Source organism: Callospermophilus lateralis, chromosome 4 (genome assembly GCF_048772815.1).
Source record: "Callospermophilus lateralis isolate mCalLat2 chromosome 4, mCalLat2.hap1, whole genome shotgun sequence".
NCBI classification, from domain to species: domain Eukaryota; kingdom Metazoa; phylum Chordata; class Mammalia; order Rodentia; family Sciuridae; genus Callospermophilus; species Callospermophilus lateralis.
The window spans coordinates 5,076,154-5,100,291 of NC_135308.1; the positions used below are offsets into that span (position 1 = coordinate 5,076,154).

The 24,138-nt window shown below is 50.7% G+C and overlaps 2 protein-coding genes across 3 annotated transcripts in view; one reads left to right on the plus strand and one right to left on the minus strand.

The window, feature by feature from the left end:
• The window catches only part of Angpt2 (angiopoietin 2), a 51,065-nt gene extending 44,135 nt beyond the window's left edge, over positions 1-6,930 (minus strand). Inside the window, exon 1 of the mRNA XM_076853500.2 lies at positions 6,300-6,930. Within this exon, the coding sequence (XP_076709615.1) occupies positions 6,300-6,587 (288 nt within the window). The 5' untranslated portion in view covers positions 6,588-6,930. The remainder of the gene's footprint in view (positions 1-6,299) is intronic.
• Positions 1-24,138, plus strand: part of Mcph1 (microcephalin 1) — a 190,520-nt gene that overhangs the window by 127,825 nt on the left and 38,557 nt on the right. The window lies entirely within an intron of this gene.

Below are 24,138 nucleotides of genomic sequence, written 5' to 3' on the forward strand. Positions count from 1 at the left end.
AGAAAGGGCTGAGATGAGGTGCACGCTTTCTGAGAATGTCCACCTGTGCTCTCTCGGCTGTCCTCTGGTGATTTGTCTACTCTCCCAAACCACAAGGCAGACTTTCTGGTCATCACTGTATGAAGGAGACACCCCCAGCCTCTGTCTTCCCAGCCACGGCTTCCGCAGTGTCCTCACGTGGGGCCATGATCTGTCTTACCCATCCGCCTGGGAGAGCAGCACTGTGCACTGAGCAGCCTCAGATGCTGAGAGTGCGAAGGCCACCTGGAACCCTGCTTGTGCAAAGACAGGGGTTGCCCGTGGTGGGCATCCCCTCCCCTGCGGACTGGGTTGTCGGCCAAGCCGCTCAACCTCTCTGGCTCGCTTTTTTACTTTCGCTTACAAGTTGTTGGATAGGGATAGCTGTGCTGAGCACTGTAGTATATGCAGCATGTTCTAAGGCACTTATGTATAGGCATTCGTGGACACGTCGAATAGTAAGAGTAGTTACTTCAGAATGGTAGAATTAGATGAAATATCTGCTTTGTGCATTTTTTATAAACTCGGTTTTCTACAATAGCCATATATTACTTGGGTCATCAGGAAAAATGGCCACTTGGAATTAGTTCCAGTTGGTTTTCCTTTCATAAAAGAGGCTTCAGTGCAGGGACCAAAGGGTCAGCATCGCCCTCCCCCTCGCTCCATGGGCTGCCGTCTCCCTCTCCTCCCTTCTGGGCAGGGCCTACCTCCTGCCACACAGCATGTTCTGAGGACAGTGCGTGAGCCAACGTCTCTACTAGGCAGGGGTCCCGGGCACTTTCTTCCCCCTTGACTTACCCCAGGCACCTAGAGTAAACACTGCCTGGACACGCAGAGGCCCTCAGTAAATATTTCTTAAACAAATAAGTGGACTTTCGAGGCTCCTTTCCCTAAGCAGAAACACCCCAGGAGGGATGGGGTCTGGGGCGTTCGCTCACTTGCGTCACAAGCTCGGCAGTGTCGTGCCTCTGCACAGGTCCACATCCACTCCCACTCCTCTGAAGGCCGCTATGTCCCCCCACCCACGGCAGTTGCCACTTGCCCCCAGGAGGGCCCGCGTGCTTCCCCGTGTTTGTTTTCCTCCCCTGATGACCCGCACAGGGTTGCAAAATCACGCAGGGCCTGGGTCTGACCGTGCCATGTGCGAGGGCGGCTGAGAACGTGCCCGTGTGGGGTCCCGGACCTGTTGCAGGGGTGTCTGGGCGTGACGGGTGCTTTGATTAGAGGCAGTGCCACTGCTTGCTATTGGCAGCCCAGTCCCAGCACCACAGCCACGGTGACTCGGTGATGACTGTGTGGCCAGGATGTTGAGCAACTGTCTTTATGTCCGAATTCTAGCAAGCAGGAGGGAATCCTCCTGGTCCAGTAATGACAGAGAAAGAGAGGGCCCTGTTAACCAGACTACGGGTGCCCAGTGAAGCCTGGGTCAAGGTCCGGCATGTGAAGGGACACAGGAAACATGCATGGGCAGGGGGTGTGCCTGCTGAGGAGCCATCGCCACAAAGTCACGTTTTCTGCAAACTCTGAACACCTGCTCTGCAGACAGCCTGCCCCTCTTGCTCTCATCTCAGGAAGTCCGCAGAGCCACCAGGTCCTGCTGTCATTCCTTGGGCAGATGCATAAGGACAGGAGTCCCCCTTCCTTCCCTCCTCTGCGGTTTGTTTGATCATGTCACAGGTGGCTGCCCCCCTCCTGACTCCTTTACCTCCATCTTCTGATTTTTGCTTTTTTCCCTAAATAAAATATTTCTTCCACCTCTCTTGAGGTCACTTAAGAGCCACAGAGATCCTGATCATGGTATGATGCCATTGTGTGTGTTTTAAGAAGAGGAAAACCATACAATTTCCAGTCACAGTAAACGGCTGGCACAATCTCTGAGTGCTGATCTCAAAGGAAGGGACCAAAGATCAGGGTAAAAAGAATCTACTTCTACTTTCTACCGTTTTCATAGTTTAACTTTTTTTTTGTTTTTTTTTTTTAGCTCATAGTGGGTTTGATCAGCTCATTCTCATATTTTTTCAAATATCAATATGGTGGTGGGATTGGTTTGAAGTGTTTTTTTTTTTTAATTACAGATATACAAGATTTCAGTTTACTATGGGTTGGAGTAAGCCCTGTGGTCAGCCTGAGTGCATGACCACTGGCAAGGCCAGTACCCTTGTCAGCTTCCAAGTGCAGTAACCAGTGCCCAGGTGAACTTCTGGTTGCAGCCCCTGTCAGCCTAGAAGCACCACATTGACTGAGGGCAGCAGACTTCCGTCTTAAGGCCACGTGGAGCAGAAAGAGATTAGGGACATCCATTTCTTAGTTCTAGACTCTGGGCAATTCTTCTACCCCAGAATGATGCCTAAGTAATTGATCCAATGTCAGACAACCTTGTTTAATAAGCAGAGGGTAAAACTGTATGTAGTAAACATTTATTCTATCTTCCAGTTATGTAGAGAAGGCACCTTCTGCATTTCAGGCAGTGGATGTGCACGTGGGTAAGATATGTAGTCAACAACTGTACTTTTCCTTGTCACACTGAAATATAGCTTCTTTTCCCAGCCACCGTGAAACCCTTTTCTCTTCACCCCTACTATCATATTGGTGTATGATTACTATAATGACAGTTGTTTTCCCTACAATCTTGAATAGCAGGTTTGATCGGCTCGTGAATGCATAAAATTTGCTTGTAATACTGAAAACAGTCACATTTCCCAGCTCGGGATGGAGCTGAAGACCAGGACAGAGTTTTCCCTCTGCACTGCAGCAGGCCCTGGCTGTGGCTGTGATGGGCTGTCTTTCCCTTCATAAACCCAGCTCCGTTTTTGATCTTTTTTTTTGGGGGGGGGGGAGCTGGTCCTGGTTTTTGAATGTACAGCTAAGGAATGTTTCACACCCCACTTGATGGAACACCACCCTCCTCTCTACAGGTGGCTGGGGCTGCAGGGCTGAATTCCTCTGTGAGCCCCTTGTCCTTACTTCTCCCCCTGGTGGCAATGACGCATTTGTACCTGCCCTGCCCCTGAGCAGTAGCTCTCATATCTATTAAAAGAGTACAAATCAAAAAACTTTTTTTAAAAAATATATTTTTAAGTCAATGGAGCTTTATTTTAGTTCTTTATATGGCGCTAAGAATTGAACCCATGTGGCTGGGGATATAGCTCAATTGGTAGAGTACTTGCCTCACATGCACAAAGCCCTGGGTTCAATCCCCAGCACCACAAAAAAAAAAAAAAAGAGAGAGAGAGAGAGAGAGAGAGAATTGAACCCACTGCCTCACACATGCTAGGCAAGCACTCTACCACCAAGCCACAACCCCAGCCCACATTATGACTTTTAAAGAAAAAAAAAAAAAGATTGTGATTCAAGTTTACAGCTCCTGCACTTAATGTTGTTTAAAAGAAGTAGAACTTATATAGCAAAGGAAATGTTTACATCAGTTTAATAGTCATTAGCTTTATTTTTCAAATCATTCTGTTTTAAAATGATTGTGGGGCTTGCAGTTGTTTATGAAATATAAGGCATTCATCAGCGTGAAATAGTTGTTTATTTCCTTTTCACATTTCCTCTTATCGGAAAAAAAAAAAAAATACATTTGGTCCCCTAGCCAACTACAATGTGTTTTGCTAAGGTATCTGTGAGGTTTTTTATGAACTGTGTTTACTATCACTGGGACAGAGGTTCAGAAGAGTTGCAGGGGAAGCCAGACTCCTGTGGACCTGGCCGGGCAATGGGACTGCTGGGTGGACTGTGGTGAATTTATCTTGCCCTTGAGCATGAGCAAGGGCCTCCCTCCCTTGCCTCCCATTCATGCTCCCGGCTCTCCTGCAGCTGGACACTCCTCTGCCTGGGCGTGCTGGGCAGCCCGGGGGCTGTCTGTCCTGGCTCCTGGGCCTGCTCCCCACTCAGAAGCTGAAGTGCTACTCAGTGGCCTTAAAACTAACCAGAAACTTGGTCTCATTTTCCTTCCTAGCAGGTTTTTAAACTATTAAATGTATAAAGATTTTCTGGTGGCTTATTTTTTTTTCCTGAGTGTGTGTGTACGCCTCTTATTTTTAGTGTTTATCAAGGAAAGAAAGGAAATATGGGACCATAAAAAAATAAACAGCCCCAAAGAAAATATATGAAACAATGAAATGTTCGGGGTTGTGCTTTTTCTTTCAGTGTGAATCTATAAATAGGTGTGAGGTGGGTCCTTTAATTAGGGGCTTATCAATCATTTCCCTCGGACCTTATTTTTCTCCTTGACAGAAAAGAGTGCTTATTATTACAGGTGCCAAAACATAGGGAGAAAAACAAGCAGAGAGTTTACATTGAGCCATCCCAAGCAGGTTTTGTGTTTGTTTTTCCCTTTCCTTCCCAAGCTGGGAGCCTGTAAACCAGGGAGTGGGGGCCAAATTGCCTCAGGTGCCGGTCGCCCAGGGAAGGCCCCAGGAGCAGGTGCAGAGCCTAGGAAAAGAGGAACTGCAGGCCCCTCTTGGCACCTCACTGGCTAGCTAACAAGGGCTTTGGAAATTCCCGTGCACTGCTGCGCACACTCTTACTAATCCACCCTGGAAGGACGAGATGTTGGTCACCTGCTAGAGTCTGCCTCCTGTTCTGTCTCAACAGAGTCTCCAAGGCCTGAGAGAAGGGGCTGGTTTGCCCTTAAAAACGCCTGCACCTTCTCAGAGGGTCACAGGTACACCGTCCTGGGCCTAACCAAGCCAATACGATTGAGTCGTCCTGCATTTGACAAAACGTTCTCTTTATATTTGGTGACTGTTTATTTTAGCAGGTAGCTTGCTGGTCAGGCAGGTTACAGTGTTTACTAGCTCCATGTGTCTCCCCTACCCTGCTCTGGGGCTCTCTGCACAATTAACCCGGCCATGGTAGATGTGGGAGGTCACTAAATGTGAGCATGCCATATTCAAAGAAATATAGGTCAGCAGACATCGAGGATCCAGTTTGCCTTCCAAAGTTGAGAACTGTGCTACTGCATACGTCAATGTTTAGTGTCATCATTTGCACATGATGAGTTTTACAAGATTTAAAAAGAGCACACACAGTGATCTTAAAGAAGGAGAGAAACCAGAGAATTCACCCAGGAGCAGACCCTGCTGAGGTCTTTATCTGAGGAGCCTTTCTGCATCTGTTGTCTCTGTTCTCCAATTGAACAGCCCCTCTGTCACAATAGCAGTGGGGCTGGGCACATTCATTCATTTGGACTCCTGGCCTGAGCCATGAGTCAGTGGCTTCCTCTCTGAAGGTAGGGGAGTTAATGAGAAACACAGATTAGGATCCCACACCCACTCAGAGATTCAAACAGGGTGCCAGAGCACAGAGCCCGTGCTGAAATGGAAGACAAGATAATCTCCCTCTTCTGGGAGGAAGTGTCCAGGAAGTCCACCGACTTTGAGAAGCTTTTATGTGACTTTAAATGATGACCCTCTCCCGCGTCCGCGTTGCCAGGCAATGTCATCTTTATAATGTCTAACCGTTAACCTACTATTTACATGTTTTGTTTAAACTTCCTTTGGAATACATATGGTTCGCATAAAGAAAATTCCAGGGTCACTTGGGGTTTCATATGAAAACGATCGTTTGTGAAAGAAAAACAGCTTTCAGGATCTTATTTTGGTCGCGTGCTCTGAGAAAAGGCTGTGAAGCGGTGGAGCCCTGCCACCGAAGAACAGGCTGTCACCCCGTCCCATACAGGTCCCACGTGGGGAAGCTCCCAGAGCCCGCAGTGGAACTGAACAGGGCCACTGTGCCTTGTGTCAGAGGACAAGCCTGCAGTGGTCGAGCCCTGAGATTCTGGGAAACCGAGGTCTGCTTTATTGAATTTCCTCTCATTTAGCAGGAGTCACAATCTATTTTCATAAAGAAACTCAGGAAATTGGTAAAGCACTTGAGTCCATCCGCTACATATCAGTCATTAACATGATTCTCACGTTTTCCTGACCCCGGGCTGCAAGCTCACAGCCTCCCTCACATGCCTGCCACCCGCTGAGTAGGTCCTGGTAATGGGTGTCAGGGAGCTCCAGCTGCTCAGACAGAAGAGCCTGCAGCGTCTGCAGGGAAGTGCACTTCCGCTGCCACTCTAGGAGGCTCCCAGCCCCAGAAACCGTCCGTCCACACGGGTCCTAGCACACTTTTCAAGTAACCCCTTTCGCTTTCTGCCCTGTGGCACGTTACCCCCGCCTCTACCGGGCACAGGACAAGAGAGATGGTCCTTTGTTCAGGGTGCTAGTCACCATCTCGCCAAAGCTCTGGCCCCGAGAGCTCCCGAAGCTTAGGGAGCCCAATTTGCCTACCTTCATCAGCCACTGAGTGTTGTTCTCCATGATGTTCTCCAGCACCTGCAGCCTGTGCACGGAGTCGTCGTAGTCCAGGGGTGCGTCCCTCTGCACGGCATTGGACACGTAGGGGCTGGAGGAAGAGCGGCAGCTGTCCGTCTCCGGCAGCAAGAAGGTGTAGCTGCAGGGCCCGTGCTGGACCTGGTACTGCTTTCTGCCAGTGCTGTCCACACCCTTCCGAAAGCTGTTGTAGGCTGCCGCCAAGACGAGATCACAGCCCAGAGTAAAGAAAACAATCTGCCACATTCTCTTGCTTTGGGTAGTAAACCACCAGTTCAGCAGACTTCCAGACGCATGGGAGTCCAGAGCTCTGAGCTGCCGTCTAAAAGGCAGGGCTGTGCTGCATGGCCGAGTCCCTCAGTGACAGCCTGCCTGTCCCTCCCTTCCAGCGGCAGGCTTGGTTTCAGGGCTGACTTCTCTCGGGGCACGCAGTAAACTGTCAGATCGCAGTGGGCAGAGCAGTCTTGCTCGCTCGAGAGGGCTGTGCCGGCTTCAGAGAGCAGCTCTCATGTCTCTTTGTTTCTCTTTCCCTGATTCTACAGTGTCACTATCCGAATCAATCACTTTCCTTTCCTTATATGATAAGTTGATAAGAGCAGCCAGACATGTGCAGCAAGCGGCTCCGCCCTCCTGGCTCCCCGTTATCTTCCTGTAGGGGGTCACTAGCCAGGCAGCAGGAAAAATCAGAGCGTAATGCTCGCTGTCCAACCAGGACCGCAGGCTGCAGAAGCCCTCGGGACGGAACGCTGACCAGCTGTGGGACCCCTGGGCCCGCGGAGGCACCACCCTGATTGAGCATTTCCTCGAGAGAAGTGGGGCTGTCCTATGATACGATGCTCACTTCTCCGAGCTCAGCTGGCAGAGTATCTGAGGTAGTAACTTTAATTTTAAAGTACAATGAAAGTTCCTGTTTTTTCCTTTAGGAATAAAAATACTACAAATATGTCAGGACTTCAGTTTATTTTTGTTATTACAAATAAAGAGGAAGACATTTGGCTCCTTTAAACTGCCTTTCCAGAGGGAAACGGTCTCCTTGTTACGGCTCAATTTTGGAACTGTTCGCTAAGTTATGAAAAGTTTTTATTTTAAACTAGCTTGACATTGTTAACTCCAGTTAGAAAGATCAGTTTGGGAGCCTTGACATTTATTCTTTTAAACAAAATATTCACATAAGTATTCAAAGTAAACTTAAAATATACTGGTCTGATTAACTGCTGAGTATGAAGTTGCAATTGAAAATCAGAATTTAAAAGTGTGCTAAGACAAGCACCTAGCCTCACACTTTCTTACAGCAAGACCTTCCCAGATCTCATTATCTCATAGCATTATCAATTAAATTGGTCTCACACGGTGGTTGGACTCCAACCAATCATGTCTCCTTTTGAATTGAGTTCTAATGTCCTTATCTGTAAACGCAGCAGCAGCTCCAACCAATTCCCAGACAGTCTGCTCGGTTCCACAGCTCTGCACCCCCTGTGTGTTGCTTCCTTTGGAGCTGAAACCCCGTCCTTGAAGATGGGCAGAGTGCTGGCTCCCAGACTGGGGTACACAGGCAACGTCTCCAAGCCTTGCTCGAGACCGTTTGTATCTCAGTGTTCTGGACTTATTTCCCAGTTGAGTGGGAAAGTAGCAGAGCTCGTCTAGCTGTGATAGCTGAGGGTCAGTCTGTATTACCAAGGTCAGCTTTCAGAGCAATGAAGAATTATGATTTTAATTCATAGGTGAATCTGGAATTTATACAGTGAATTTCGTTTTCCTGAGATCTGTTTCCAGGAGACCCTGAAAAAAAATCCATCCTATTACTGGACCAACTTCGCTCTTACCTTTAGAACAGGGGTTTTGATTCTGAGGTCCGTGGCCAGAATTCATTAGGTCTATGAGCTTGGACAGGGGGTAAAAAGTCAGTTTTCCACCATGCTCTTGCCAAAACTTCAGCCTTTCCTGTGTCTGTGACTGGTTACCACACGGTGGTCAGCATCTGTGACTTTCTCATCCCTGTAAGTTAGAGGTCTCTGTCAGTGTCTCAGGTGCTCTCTCACGTGAGCAGCATACTGTGGTCAGGCCATCCCTAGATCTTGGCCTCAGGTCTTTTGAGGAGGGCTTCCTTGGCACCAGACTACCAACATTCTCAAGCTCAGAAAGGCCAGAATTTGTGTTCAGAATTTGTGTTGGTAGAAGAAAGAGTTTGAGTTCACCAAGATCCAGGTGCATAGTCCCCACGAAAGGACCAAACCAGAGAAGGTCACCCCTCCAGACAGCAAGCCCTCAAGGGAGGTGCCTTGTGTTCAGACAAGCCTGGGAGCCGAGGTACCTCCGCAAATGCTCAACCCCTCCCAGCCTCAGTTTCCCTACCTGTGAAATAGAGGCCACTCTCCCGTAAAGCCTTCCAGGCTAAGGTGACAGGCAGTAGTACACGTCATTTAGGAGTATTCGTTTCCTTTCCTTCTAGGCACTGTTAGGAAATGGGAATCAGTTCTTCTACCTTCAAACCCTGTAACTATTATTCTCTGATTCAGTGTGAAGCAGTAGCACAGCACAGACATTTTTTTCTTCTACATTTTTTGCCTGTTTGAAGAAGCATATTGCGAAGTATTAAATTGCACGTGTGTCTCCCAGGCAGATGGGGTCCCCAAGTGCTGCCTATCCACCAGGTTTGTGTGAGACGCGCTGCCAGGGCAGGGGCTGGATGCTCACACCTCTGAGCTTCTCACCTGAGAAGCTCCTGGTGCCTCAAAGGAGCGAGACCTGAGTGCAGACAGGAGGGAGGTGACAGGCTCCTGGGGACAGCTGGCCTGCAGGTGTCAGTGTGCACACAGTCCTGATCCAGGCCCCCAGGACCAGAGCGTGGAAGGAACTGCTCTTTGTAGATTCCTAAATAGAAATTACTAGAACTGGAGATGGAGGGGAAGCTCTGGTTAGACCAGGAGTTGACACCCATTTCTGTGAAGGGTCAGATAGTAGATTTTTAGGCTGTGTTAGCTGTCCCATCTGTCACCAGCTCTCGGCTCGAGTCCCAAAGCAGCCACTAGCCAGAACTTAGTAAGAGCAGTGGGGACAGTCCAGCTTTATTCCAAAGTTGGATTTCATGTGATTTTCACCTTCGTGAAATACTCTTCTCTGGATTTTTTTCCAACCATTTAAGAATGTGAAGATTATTCTTAGCTCACAGACAAAATCTGCTATGGGCTGTAGTTTGCCGACCTGTGAGTTGGAGCCCAGGATGTCCACTGGGGGCTGGGAGGGACCTCTAGGGCCACTGCTCAGTGCAGAGCCCTCTGATGCCCTGCTCGTGGCTTCAGACAGGACAGGAGTGTGAGACGGGCCAGGGGAGGGGGCTTAGAAAGGCCCTGAGAGAGTGCCACGTTGAGGCCGGGTGGGAGGAACAGCGGGAGGAGGAAGTGCCGGAAGGGGAGGCCAGGGAGCAGACGGGCAGGGCTCATGTGCCAGGCCACAGCAGGAGCCCAGAGACACTGCGTCAGGGGAGCGAGGGGCCACACCTACGTGCCGAGGAGGGCCCGCAGAAGTACCCGCAGGAAGGCAGGGGCGGCGAGGGTCCAGGTCACCTTCCATCTGGGGGCCATAGAGGCACCTGCTCCAGTTGCTTAGGAGATGCCCCAGCGGAGGCTGCTGGCACTGCTCTCCACAGCCCCGGGGTGGCGCTGGCTTCAGTCCACATCTCTGCACACTCTGAAGGAGGCCTCGCGTGGTCCTCTGCACTGTCCACTCCTGCTGGACTCTTGAGTGACTTGCTGGCAGAGCAGCCGAAGGCAGATGAAGATGTGAAACGAGGGACGTTTCCTGGCTTCCCAAAGCCACCTGCCCAGCCTCTTTTTCCCCTCTAACAGTTCTGCTGGACAGCTGTGGCGATGCTGTTTGCTTTCTTAATGATGTCTGTCTTCTCCCTGAATTATACATTATCAGCTGTAACTTCAGAGGCTCCATCTATCCTCTGTAGAACTCTCTCAAGTTCTCATTAAGCTGTTTGATGGCACCAAAAAGACTCAATTACATACTCCCATGAAAGAAAGAGGTCAGCTTTACCCAGAACCTCACAACTGGCCGCTTTGCTTTACTTCATCCCATTTGGCCAAGGATCTCCTGCAGGCTGCAGCCTCTGGCCACCCAGGAGCAAGGTTGATGCAGGCATCGACCCGCCACTCTCTGGATCCTGGAGTCAGAGTGGCCACAGCCCTTCAAGGCCCTGAGGCACCCAGAGCAGTGTGTGGCTCCCTCAAATGTCTTGTTCCATTTGAATGGTGTCACTGGAAGCAGGAAACCAAACAAGAAAGGCAACGTCCAGTCAGCACAAAGTGGTAGCAGCCCCCTGAGCCACAGATGACAAGTAACGACTTGTGAGCATGCCCACGTGGCCTCTGCTGACACCCAGGGAGCCAGCGTACTTCCAGGACTCAGCCAGGTAGGGTGCTGACCACCAGGTGGAAGTGGGCCCCCACCTGGCCTGGGCCTGGGCTGCCGCTGCCTTCCTGCTGACAAGGCTCACACACTGTGCTTTGCCAGAGCCCTGCCCTGTTAGCAAGTACAGGAAAGGGCTCCTACGTCCATGCAGGCCACTGGCCCCTGACCTGGAGCACAGTGGTTCCCACAGGGCTGGACAGCCCCTCCTGTCCTGAGCCAGCCCCTTGTCCTCACCCTCACCCACACAGAGTCCACTCTCCTCATGTCATCGCCACCAGCAGGACCCCAGCGTGGTGATTGGCACGGCGTACTTGGCCCCGCATGATCTTAACTTTTGGAAAGGGCCATGTTGGTATATGAGGAACTATCGGTGCTGAATTACCCTAAAATATGAAACTGGGACGCTCTATTTCGCAGACAGATGGGCACACTCGGGACTCTCAGGCGCCTGGCATGCTACCACTGGAAGGCAGCTGAGAGACAGCTTGGCCATCTCTCCGTCCTACCCCTGGCCTCTATAATAAATTGGCAAAACAAAGTCAACATGTTTACATATGCAGCTTAGCCTTCAGCATGCAGGAGAAACCATCAGGAAGCTCACCGAACATAAAACTGTTGTCAGAAGTTATTTTCACTGTTCCCTCCCCCTGAGTTGAGGGCAATAAGGAATGAGAACCGGGGAGGCGTCCATAGCTGACAGCACAGGAGAGGGTGAGGTCCACTCTAGCCTTCTTCCTAAAGGCAGCCCCAGCATGGCCATCCCTTTGTGTGCCTCCCTGGCTGTTCCGTTTGGGCACATGTTGAACTAAAGTCCACAGCCACGTGCAGGAACGCAGGTGCGGCGCCGGGTTCTGCTCCCTGGGGCTGCTCATCATGCTGGACTGAAGGGAAGCCTGGGAGCTGCAGCGCCCCAAGGCTGAGTGCGAGACGAGCACCACAGGAAAGCCCCTTGACATTACTGCCCACAGGAAGACAAGGAAAGCTCTGGGAACACACGGGCAGCTTTTGTAACAGGGGAGGAAGGCGAGGTGCGTGAGGCGCAGAGAGACTCCACCAGTCAAGTGCGTCTCTGGCTGGGCCTTTCTGTACCTTAATGGTGATGAATCTCAGGAGAACTTAAAGCAATGATTTTCCCTCTGATTTCAACATGGAAAAGCCCAGCCTGCAGGATCAAATCAAAACGCACCACTTAGTACTGACTGTCCTCTCTGCAGCCCAAACATGCATCCCCATATCACTTCCAGCGTCTTCTGTGGCCTTTGGTCACCTGAGTCGGAGCTGTGGGGTCTTGTGTGGACACTCACCAAGTGTGTGTCAGTATGGCAGACCCATGACCATCTAGACCCATGACCATCCAGAAGCAAAGAATTAGTGGTTAGCCAAGGACAGACCCCTGGAACTTGGTGTGCTGTCTGAATCTACCAGTTCAGCTTTATACACATTTCCCATCCATACTTTGATTTTTCTGGTTTTACAGTTCTTTTCTGCCTTGCCTTTTTGACTTCATCCTATGTTGACAGCTGGAGGACTTGAGGAGCCTTTTAGAACAGAAGCAGTTTCCCAAATGAAGTGCAGTGCTTAGCTTAGCACAATTTCCTGTTCTCGTTGCAATTAAATATATGTAGGTATATGTGGGGGGAGGGGTTGACACAAAGTAGCTGTCCCAGTATGTTTGGATATTTGGTGTGCAGTTCATCATGCATAGAGCCACCTTTGTGAGTCGGGAGGGAATGTGCGCTTGCATGAGTCGCTCTCTGCCTGGCAGAGGAGGGGAAGAGCTTCTGCCCCATGTGTTGAGCCACTTCCTTTGCCAGGAAACAGCTGTCCCCACATCAGCAGCGTGTCCCCTCACAGATAGCTGGAGACCTCCGCAGCTGAAGGACCCTGACTCAAGCGCGGTTACCCCCCTCACTGCCACTGAGTCATTGGACATGGACCCCAGTTGTCAGCACACTGGGAGAAGAAGAGGGCAGATGGCATGAGAATCCATGCCCTGGGGCTCCAGGTGCCCTGCGTTCTTGTTTGGATTAAACTGAAAAGGTGCCGAGTGCTCATTCATTCCAAGTCCTCAGGGCTTGCTGTGAAACCATGTCCAAATGACATTTAGATAGGAAGATTTTTTTTTAAAATAAACTTAAAAGAGTCTCAAATCTTTCACAGTTTGCACAGGCGTAAACCAGCCTAGCATCTGCTAAAGCACTCTCCTATCTTAGGGCCACACTGTGTGTGCTGTGTAACCTTATGGGCTTTGAAAGGAAGAACTTTTTATTTTCTAAAAACTTGGGAAATATCCAAATAACTATTTTTGTAAGATTGCACCACAAATTCCTTGAATTTTTAGGGATATTTTAGTTTATATAATTATCCTGTTATATAAAGTTATCTCAAAATACTGTTTGATTTTTAAATGTTTTCATCCTAATATTTTTATGGAATATTTTATCTTCTCATCAAAAAAACAAATGCCAAAAAGGTCAAGATACAAGTCACAGATTTACAAAGGCAGTGGGTGAAATTCTCAAACAATGGATGAGTGCATTAGCCTGACAGTATTTTTGCCAATAATTTGGTTCCTGTTTTCTCCCTAGAAAGAAATACTAAACATTCTTCTCAGTCCATTGATGTCAGCGATTACTGTTTTACCCATGACCTAAGTTCAGTCAAGTAGGATCTTTCCTGTGACTGACATATTTTCTTTGAGATTTTTGAAGTGAGTTTAATAGCTATAGTTTTACATTAAATGTTTCTGAATGCAAATCAACAGAGTTGTAGAAAATTCAGCTTTTGTGACTTCTGAAAAAATGTGTGTCCAGCCTCTTTGTCACAACCATTACTCCTTACAGAATGAATTTTCATTTGAAAGTAGCTTAATGCCATCTGAATTAATCTTTGTTTAATCTAAATTTATAAAATTTTGTCTCAATTATTGAGAAACACTTTTTAAAAGAGAAATAAAAATGCCATGTGTGCTATTTACAGTAAGATACATTAACTCTCCTGCCTAAAGGTTAACACAAGTAAGATTGCTTATGTCAGAGAGGTAAAAACAGCACGTGACCTCCTTTTGGGGTGCCCATCCATCTGGCCGGCCTGGTAGGAACAGCCTCCCTGTGGGAACCTGCACCTGATTGTGGGTCACACACAACAAGGAGTTCTTGAGAAATGATACCAGAGCTGTAATATCATGCATGCTGTAATATCATGTAATGATATGTAATATCATTACATAATAATATCATGTAATATCAGAGTTACAGCTGTGTGCATGATATTTGCATTCAGCGTGTGACAGTCATCCCTGTCACTCTCTCCTCACTTGGTCCAGTGACGGCTTGGCTTCCCCAGCAGCCTAGAGACCCGCTCCTGCTCCTGGGAGGAGAAGAGGGCAGAGGGCTCTTCTCCCAAAACCTTGTCGTAGGCATCTTGCCTGCTGCCCTGCTAGTGACAGACCATACTTCCCAGAGTGTCCCCTTTCCCGGAAAGAGCCTGAAGTCAAAGACTGACTGACACAGAAGAGAAAATAAAAGGAAGTAAATTGTACAAAGACTGTAGAGAGGACGGACGTTTATAGCAGTGTCAAGGTACCAAGTTCCTGACACCTGTTTCCCTCAAGAAAAAAAAAATCAGCATTGTTTTTTAAAGGCCATATACTAGTAGAATATTTCCAGGACAAGAAATTATGTGCTTTCCCCAAAAATCCTGATGCCCTGCAATGACCTTTTTTATGTATATATCAAAAATTCTTGCTTGATTACAGCAGGTACCCGCTGGAAAATACAGTTGTGATGCTCACCTGCTCCCCCTGCTGGACTCATACCAAGTGACCGGAAAATTTGTTGTTGAAGGCGTTAATAGGAATGACTCTTAATTTAGGACATAAGTCAATTGCAACCACTATACAATCTGGGGTGCTTTTATTTTCATTTTAATGCAGAGCAGCACAGTACATACAGAAGGTAGAAAAACACACAGTGAACAGGCGTGCACACAGTGAAGAAACATTTTTAAGTGTTTGTTCAGAATAGATATGGAGTCAGAAGCTGTTTCTGGGTGCTCTGAGATAGGGTAACTGCCCAAACCAGGCCCTCCGTGCCATTGTGGCAGCAGGAACAGTAGAGGACTGTACTGTCAGTCTTCAAGGAGTGGACCTGGAGACCTGGCCCTGCTCGCAGGAAGTCCTCGGGCTGACTAGGCAGGCAGACGATCCCATGTGTGGACAGTGCTGGGTGAAGTGCTCCTTCACACACCGCCAGTGTCCAGAGAAGGCCCTGAAGGCAGGTGAGGACCGAGGGATTGTGAGAATACTGTGGTTATTTCAGATCAAATGGCTTGCTTATTCAAACCCCCTTCCCCAGTACAACCCAAGCGGAGAGAAATGACACTCCAGGCTACAAACCTGCTTGTACAGTAGAGAATGCCGGGTGTCAGCACCTGGGGCAGGCCACAACTGAGGGAAGGGAGGGGAAGGGTAGGCCTGCAGCCACCGTCCAGAACTAGCTCCACAGATCTGCGTGGAAATGGGACGGTGTCAGAGTGAACGCAAAGCCCCTGAGTCTGAAGCAGAGAGCTCCCCGTCTGCTCTGGGTAGATCCAAAGGGGTGTGGCGAAGAAGGAGGTGAGGCGCCCCAGGACAAGCGGCCGTGGTAATGCAGGTCAAGCATCACAGTGGCCTGAGCAGGGACATAGGGCTCCAAATAATTAAGAGGGTCAATGGCGTGCCTTCTGCACTGACTGGTTGTGGGGACTCCAGGGATGGGATAGGTTTGATATTGGGAATGAGCTCCCACTAAACAACTGGAAATGCTAGGCATGAGAGCTTCGGGACTTTTTTGTTTTGTTGGTTTTTGTTTCTCATTACACACACAGTGGGACTTGAACCCAGGGCCTCTCTATCACTGAGTTTTAAAGTATCAACAAAATGTAAAGACCGTAAGAAAATGCCCGGCCCAGACGTAAGAGCCCAAGGAACCCCGTGGAATATCAGTCAGATGTGGCTCACACCAGAGGCCTCAGTGGGCTGGACGGAAGACAAGACTAGGACCCGAGAGAGTGGGAGCACCTGGTGACCTCTGCTTCCAGAGGACCCAGCTGAGCCTCTGGTGGAGAGCAACAAACCTCCCATCCCCTCTTCAGGAGACTGAGGAAGCGTGCCCTGAGAGCAGGACGCCACCCCTGAGGACGTAACTCTGAGCTCGCTCTTCTTACTGCACAAGGCGGGTGGGTGGGAAAGACCTCAAGCCACAGTGAATTTTTCTAAGGGGGTTGGGGGCTGGGGATATCAACCCTCACCCACCCCAGCCATGGTGGATGCTAAGGAGAATCCTCTCTGAAGGGGTGCACCTTCACCAGGGCTCTCAGAATAGTCAACTTCTCAAGGAGACCACAACTCACAGGCAGTAACGAGTAAGCACACCGGGAATCCCGGCACCAGTAGCAAAAATGTGCAGAACGAATAGCAAGAACCAGCTAGCGAAGCTTCCGGGTGGAAGTTCCCAGGCATTGTGCAAAATAGCTGTGCTTCGTAGGTTCTCTCTCGGGGCTGCTGTGACAGAGAAGGACCCACAGACTGTTCTGCCTACCACAGGGGACTCTGTTCTCCCAGCTCTGGAAGCCGGAGGCCTGTCATCAGGCATGGGCGGGCCCCCCACGCCCGATGAAACCTGCAGGGAGCCACCCAAGCTCTGCCGCCTTGACGCCTTGACGGGGCTGTGCTCCTGTGTCGTCTCTGCGTCTTTGTTTGGCTGTCTGGTGATGACACGGTCACGTGGGATCAGGAGCCCACCCTGCTCCTGGACCTCCCTGGACTGGAATTAGGACTGACATCTGGCAGGGTGCAGTTCCACCCATAACACTTACCAAGTTCAAAGACACCGAATGAAGTGTTGGTAACACCTGAACAGGACAGAAAACTAAAGATCTTGAGGATCTGAAAATAAAACTCGTAGGAAAAAAAAAAAAAAAAAAAAGACAGCAATCGGACTGCAGTTTAAAAGTCAAGTTCAACAAGGTGAGACACTCTACGCGTCAGGATAGTCAAAGATGTGGTACAGCACCAGGCCCTCAGGACCCGGAGCAGGAGCGAGAGGGCTGCGGTCAGCCTGAATTCCAGAAGGGAAGGACGCTTGGCCTTCCAGGAGATGGTGGCTGCAGATTCTCCCACAGTGATGGAAGAGACCAAGCTACAGGCTCGAAAAGCAGCAACAAAAGCAAACAGGATAAATGGCAGGACCAGGCAGAGCATAGGAAGGCAGAGTCAGGACAGGCCACCTCCAGCTGCGGCCCACAGCGGAGGACCCCGGCTATGGGGAAGGTTGGGGGAGGGGGTCAGCACGACTTTGTGTAGTTTCCTCTCACTGGTCACAACACACCCAGGTAGAGCTCTCCTGTCCAGTGCAGGGATCTGGGCTCAGGGTTGCCTGGGTCTGAAGCAGGAAGACCATCCCACCTGGCGATCAGCGCGCATGCCCGCCACATTCACCAGTCTTACCTAGCTCCTGGCAGTACGTGGGGTGAGTGACGTGAAGCTCACAGCCTCGGCTTCTCCAGAGTTCACAGCAAAGAGACTCCGTCCACAGCTTCCCGGCAGCCTCTGTGGGTTCTGCTTTTGCCCCATTTTCTGACTCCTGGACTGGCAGATATAAAGAAGACCTAGTCAGTAGAAAGGAACCTCAGAGTGCCTGTAAGTGTTGTGATTCAAAATAGCATAAGATCCACAGGGTACGATTAGTAACACGGTGACTCTAAAATTCGTCATGTCGTTAAGGGCCTTTGTCGTGCCTTGAATTGTGTTCCCCCTAAGTTCACCCCTGACATCCTAACACTCGGGACTTCAGAATGTCCCCTTACTTGGAGTAGATGTGATTAGTTAAGTGCGGACCCTAATCCCGCATGACTGGTGCCTCTATAAGAAGGCTGTTCTGTGCAGGCAAGGGCACCCTCAGGGGCAATGCCACGTGACATCCAAGGCAGAGAACAGGTGTGGTTCCACAGGCCCAGGAGTGCCAGCAACCTGCAGAAGTCAGGGAGAGGAGCCAAGCCCACCACATCTTGATCTCAGGCTTCTGGACTCCAAAATTATGAGAGGATCAATCTCTGTTGCCAAAGCCACTCCCTGTGTCACTGCAGCCTTCCCCCGTGCAGCCCCGCCTGTCACTGTGCCACCTGGTTCATACGCACCCTATTTAACCCAAGGGGAGAGATCCAAGCAGTCCGTGGGCTTCGGTGACAGTGACAGCCTTGCAGAGCTTCATCTGGCAGCAGGAAAGCTGTTTCCTAGAAGTATAAGGAGCTGTGAGGGCAGCCAGACTTCAGGACGGCCCAGCCCAAACTTGCTTCTCCAGGCAGCTGTCCCTGTCTCTGCAGGAAGGACAGAGCACGCCCGCCTCAGGGTCCTGCCCTGGCCACAACTCCAGAGTGGCCTTGTTAGGCCAGAGGCTCCTTATCTCTTTCCGTCCTGCTGCTGCTATTTCAGAAAGATGCACGAGGTTCACGAGCTGCACCTGCTCACACAAATGCAGCAGCATCTGCCATGAAGGAGCCTGAGAGATGCCGGAGCCGGCAGGGCCCCTTCCCCTCCACTGTTCATCTCAGCTGCCTGCGTGAAAGGGCCCCTTTGCCTGCCAGCCTGCGAGCTGTGCCATAGCATCGTGTCCTAGACAAGTCCCCAGATTCTCCCCACAGCCCAGCTGAAGCTCCTGTTGCAGGGGAGCTGGCCCCAGAGCTGTTGTAGGCCTTAGACTTGGGCAGTCCAGTTCACCTGAGCAGCTAGGCTGCCGTCCCTCAGCATTGCCAATGCTGGCACATGGCCTCCTTACTATGGGCTTCTCTTGAAGCCATGATGCTCCGAGGTTTCAGTGCAGCCTCCATCTTCTCTTCACCTCATGTCCTCCAAGGCCCGTAGCATCTGAATGAATCCAGCAGATATCCAGGTCAACAGTTCCGAGCTGAATTAAATTACCAGTGCAAAGCGCCTGGCACAAAGCATTGTTCCAGAGTAAACACATTCACAGATTCTGAGTGTACACACGACTGTCCAGTAAATATCCGGGAACTTACATGTAAAAGCAGGTGTGGTCTTTCAAACTTATTTTTCCAGATTATGTACTACACTTCCTCTGCTGCCCCTCTTCAAACCCTTTTAGAAGTTCTTTAGACAGCTGCTAAAAGCCAAAGGCTTGCATCAATCTTCCATGAGGATAAACGTTCACCAGGTGAGGGAAAAATAGTTTTTAATGTGATCCCAAACTGCAGTGTTGTGTTAGGTTGAGGAGGTGCCTAAGCCCAGGGCAGTATTACTGTCCTTAGTTCTAGTGTTGTTTCCTTTTAGTCCATTGTGATAGATATTGTGGCACTACTACAAGGGGGGCAAGCTAAGGAGTTCTCAGTGAGCTCATGGTCTAAGTGGTCTTCAGCCCAGGTGACCCCGAGCCTCCGCCCTCCACCTGCCTGCAGAGGCACACTGAGGTGGGGCATCGCGAGGCCTCCTCACCCACACGCCCTCCACCAGGCAGTGGGACGTCTCCCACGATTCTGAACTCCGAAGCATGGCTTCCCCAGTTTAGGGAGGGCTCACACTTGCTGGCAGGTCAGAATTAGACTCTCCTTCTAGTGACTGCCAAATATGCCACCTAGGCTCTGTTCTTTGAGCAGAGTAAGTTGGAGCCACTGCGATGGCTCATGGAGAGGGAAATGGGTGGAATTCTTTCCTAGACTGGTATTTCAAGGGGAGCACTGAGCCAGAACCTGCAGCTGGTCACCATCCAGTATCAGTTCTAAACAACATTTTCCTTGGCAAAAGAAAAGTGAGAAAACAAAAGGTTTGAAGCCTAAAGCTTTGGGAAACCCCTTGCCATAACATGCTTATTGAGGGCTTAAAAATATGATTGTTTTCAGATCCTAAGAACTATTGTTCAGCTTTTCTATGCCTGTTTTTTTCTTTTTTGGACACATTTTGAATGTTAAAAGGGAAAGTGCTAGATCCCTTTCTAAATGTAAGTATCACTGTGTGGCTGTTTCCCCCTGTTTTCAGAATGTCTACCTCTTGTCTATGAAAATGCCAGTAACTTGGAGCTAACGGAGCAGGAGGAAGGGGAGGCAGAAGCACAGAGCCGTGCGTGGCAGGTGTGCCCTTGGATGGGCATCCAGGGTCAACCCAGCGTGCTTTGTGGTGATTTAAAAAGTACCATCATCCACAGAGAGGGGGTGGGGCTGAGCAGGGTCCTCAGGCTTCTCAGGACAAGCAGAGTCCCATCAAGGGTCTGCGCAGATGCCTGCCTTCGGGGAGAAGGCCAATGGGTGGTGCCTCGTGCAGCCCAGACTCGGCAGCTAACATATTGGTCTTGGTCTTGTTTGGAATATGTTAGAAGTTGGGAGCGATTTGGCTTCTCCAGCCCGGGGACTTGATTATTCCTGGAACTACCTCACAGAGCCAAGCCCATGGTTTTTATGCAGAAATGGCACAGAATTCCTAGCATTGGACCCAGCATCCAGAACAGAGAGAGAAGCCAGGTAGTCTGGACTGGGATGTTCAGACAGGGCCCTGTGGGACGGAGGCTGCCAGACCCCAGGAACTCCACAGACACGGCTGTCGCCAGTCCTGGGACACACTTCAGCTCCCCACCTGCAGCCTCCAGCCCTCCTCTGTAAAATGGGAACGGGGGCTGGGGGCGGGGCGGGGGGGGGTGGCTGTTCAGGAAGTGATATTGGCCAAGAGCCTGGTGGAGGGCCCATTCTCCTCCACTGACTAGTGACTTCAGTGGCACAGATCCATGCTCTTGGGAAGAGGGTGGTCAGCTCTGCACCTGTCCATGGGGGCAACGGAACAAACATCCCAGTGGCCGAGCTGAACTGTCTGGTCCTCTATACGCCTCACAGTTTGCATTTTATTCTGAGAAAATGGGACGGTTTTAGAAAAAGAAAAAAAAAAAAGGACACCAGCTGCTCTTAGATCCTCAGAGTCTGTGTCACCAGGAGTCCTAGAGGGTTCTGAGTTGTCAGGGAGACCCACTGATGTGTCCTGACCCACATGGAAACAAAGTTTACTGAAAAGATATCGGATGGTTAAACAGTGATGGTAATGGGGGTGGGGAGGAGCGGGTGGCCAGTGCCAGGCTCATTCCCACCCAGAACTGGGCTCTCCCAACCTGGCTTCCCCCTTGAACTGGCAAGAGCCACCAACATAGCCCCTGTACCACAGCGCCAGGCTGCTGACCCGTGCTCCTGCCTGGGAGTGGGGTGCTGCTCCCCTCCCGCTTCCTCAGACACACACTGTGGGTGCAGGGGTCTCGCTGGCTCAGTCGGTGGCTTCTTACAATGGGAACAATATAAGTCTAAACTATTCTTCACCAATTATGTTTGAATACTGGAGGCAAAACTGTAAGTCTTTTTAAGTATTTTCATACTCTCACATAGTGTTTATGTGTTCCAAATTTTTCTATGGCAAATAAAAGGACTTTTCAGGAATGCAAAGAAAGTTCTTCCTAGCTGGGGTTCCATGGAGACAAAGATATGTGCCTTGCAAAGGCTGGGCCAAGGTGAATCAGCCTGAGTTCCCTGGACAGGACTGTGTCCACCCCCACAGCTGTCCCGGGAGCTTCCTCTGAGACGGTTTGGGTGAGCTCCACAGGGAGTTGCATCTGCTTGAGGTCACCGCAGCTGGAAGGTGGCCGGTGGTAGCAGGTGTCTGAGAGCCCTTCCCAGGCCCGGGCTCCCCTGAGTGCCCGTAGCAGCCCTCGCCCTGTCTGCTGCCTCAGACCCACAGTCAGGTGCACCATCTTCCCTAGTCTGCCTTTCTAAGGGCCACAAAATAAGAGAGCACTGGGAACGCTTTTTCATTTTTTAAAGCTTATTTGTGATATTAGGCATCACCTCCATCTCCTGGGTTCCCAGACAGTACCCTTCCTGTGCTGCCCCTTAGAGACAGAGTGACACTGCCTATCCACACAGCTGCTTCATCTCCTCTTGACAAAGGCTGATGGCTGAGAAAACCTGGTCTCTATTCACTCTCCGGGGACAGCCGTGCCGTGAGATTGCAGGCAGATTGCTGAACACGTGAGCGAGCGTGACTCCTCGGAGTCCTCTGCAGGAAGCTGAGCAATGGCTGTGGCTTCTCTGTCACCTGTCTCCTGTCATCTTCCCTCAGAGCTCTGACTACAGAGTCTCTGGTAAATGAAGCCTCCCTTACGTTAGAATAGCCAGCTGAGCAATGACACCGCAGGGACCAACTGAAGGTCTCAAGCTCCTTCGAGAAGATGCAGTACAGCCCCTGCCACTGCCACCCTGGAGGTGGGTCCCGGGCTGCCCTCTTGTCCTGCTGGCTCTGTGGGCCCTGCTGGCTCTGCCCTCACACAGTGGTCTCTGCAAACCTAACAGGACCGCTGCTCTTCCAGCAGGGACTGGGCACCTGCCAGTGACAGGCTTAGAAATGCACAGCTGGGGGCCGTTCTGGCAAAGGAACCAAAAATAAAGGCAGGCCAGAGGTGCGTGCAGGCGTCAGGAGGAAACCAGACGCAGCCCGTGTGGCTGTGGGTGGAGGTAAGGCTAGGGAAGGGAAGCCGGGTGCTGAGCCCAGGGCCGTGCGCGTCGTGGGCAGAGCAGCGGGGTGTGAGTGAGTTTTAGCAAGATCGTCTGGCAGTGCTGTTCAGGACGGGCCGAAGGGATGGGTGACTGGAAGCATCTGCTGTGAAACCAGCACCGACTTGAGTTTCACATGACACGTCTTTTTGGCCCCTCAAACCTCCCACAATGTAGACGTCCTGAGTTAAAACTCCCTGTGATGGTTCCCATCTGGTGGGAGTCCCCCTCCAACTAGTGCGGCTATGGGAGCCGGCTCCGAGCAGGAAGCCTTGCAGTCTGGAGTGAGGACCTCGCTTTGTCACCCAGAACTTTGCTTCATCCCAGAGCCATGGCCTCTGCTTGCAAGGAGCCATTTATCTTTGTTGTTGATGATGTGTATCAACTTTCCGTGAGTTGGTCTGATGGTCTGGGTTACGTAGAGCGCCACTCTTCATGATAGCTCTTTCATGAAAAAAAAAAAAAAAACTGAAAGGGAAACTCACGCACTGGAGTCTGGCAAGTGCAGAGCCCCTGAGGACTTCTCCCTGGGCCTCGCTCAAGCCCGGCTGCATGTCCTCAGCATTTCTATCCCGGGGTCCACAGGCCTTGCCTTGTTCTCTTCTGTTTCTGCCCTGGTTCTTGCTCCCTGCTACGTTCCTAGTGTCACTTCCACACTCCCAGCAGGTGGCTTTGGGCAGCTGTGCTCAGCAGTGGGTCGCCTCCACACTTCAGATGCACAGCGGTGTCCATTCCTCGGCTGCTGATGGCTGGACATCTGCGTACTGTCCAGTTTTCAACTATTATGAATCTGATTTTGACGTAGTTATAAGTCACCTGGTAATTTTTCAGGCATATAGCTGTCTTGGGGCCTGGATGGTTTACCGTGGTCTTGGAAAGTTCCCAGTGACGATGGTGTGACCCAGCGCATCTTCACAGGGGCAAGGAAGACATGGCAGCTCAGAAAGTACGCCAGTGCTGGCAGAGACTGGCCAGAGGGCCACGAACCAGCAGTCAGTACGCAGGACCGTGTGGCGGCACATGCTATCTCAGCAGTCCTGGGGAGGTCCGGAGGCCCGGAGGCCCAGCAGCCAGGTGTCTGACCGGTGTGCTGGGAACAGCCCCTCCAACAGAGGCCCAGAGGGTTTGGGCTCTCTCCAGTCTGAGGCTTCTCTGAACCCTTTGATCCCAGGCTGTTCTGAGTCTGGGCGTCGGGGGAACATTTTCAGCTTGCCAGAGGGGTACCCGTTTTCAGCTTGCCATAGGGGGTGTGCAGGGCCGGAGGTGGGGAGTGATCGAGCTGGTGGAGGAGCAGGCAGGCTGACGCTGGCTCCGAGAGGCAGCTTCCCACCTCCACCCCACCAAGTCCTCTGCGCCATGCAGGTCCGCAGCTACAGTGCCATTTTCGGAGCCAGACCAATCCCACGGCCATCATTCTATGAAGGCGCCAACCACGACTGGAACAAGCACCACAAAGTTCACTTGAAGTGCTAAAAAAAAAAAAAAAAAAAAACAGAACAGCAACCAAAAGAAAAGTGTGCCTGTGAGAACATTCAGAAGACAAGCTTGTGGTTGGAAGGAATCGTCGGTAAACTCTTTGAGGGGAGGCCAAGGCACCCCCGTACTCTCCTCTCCTCCCCAGTGCATTAGAGGAGAGGGTCGAGCAACTTCCAGAGATGCCAGTTCCCTTGGCTTCGAGAATGGAGGGCATCAGTTTGGACCAGCACTGAACCACTAGGGCAATCTGAATGCTCCACCAGGTCTCCAGGGGCTCCTCTCTGTGTTTCCCCCTCTGCCTCACCTGTCCTCCAGGTATAGGATGAGCAGACTT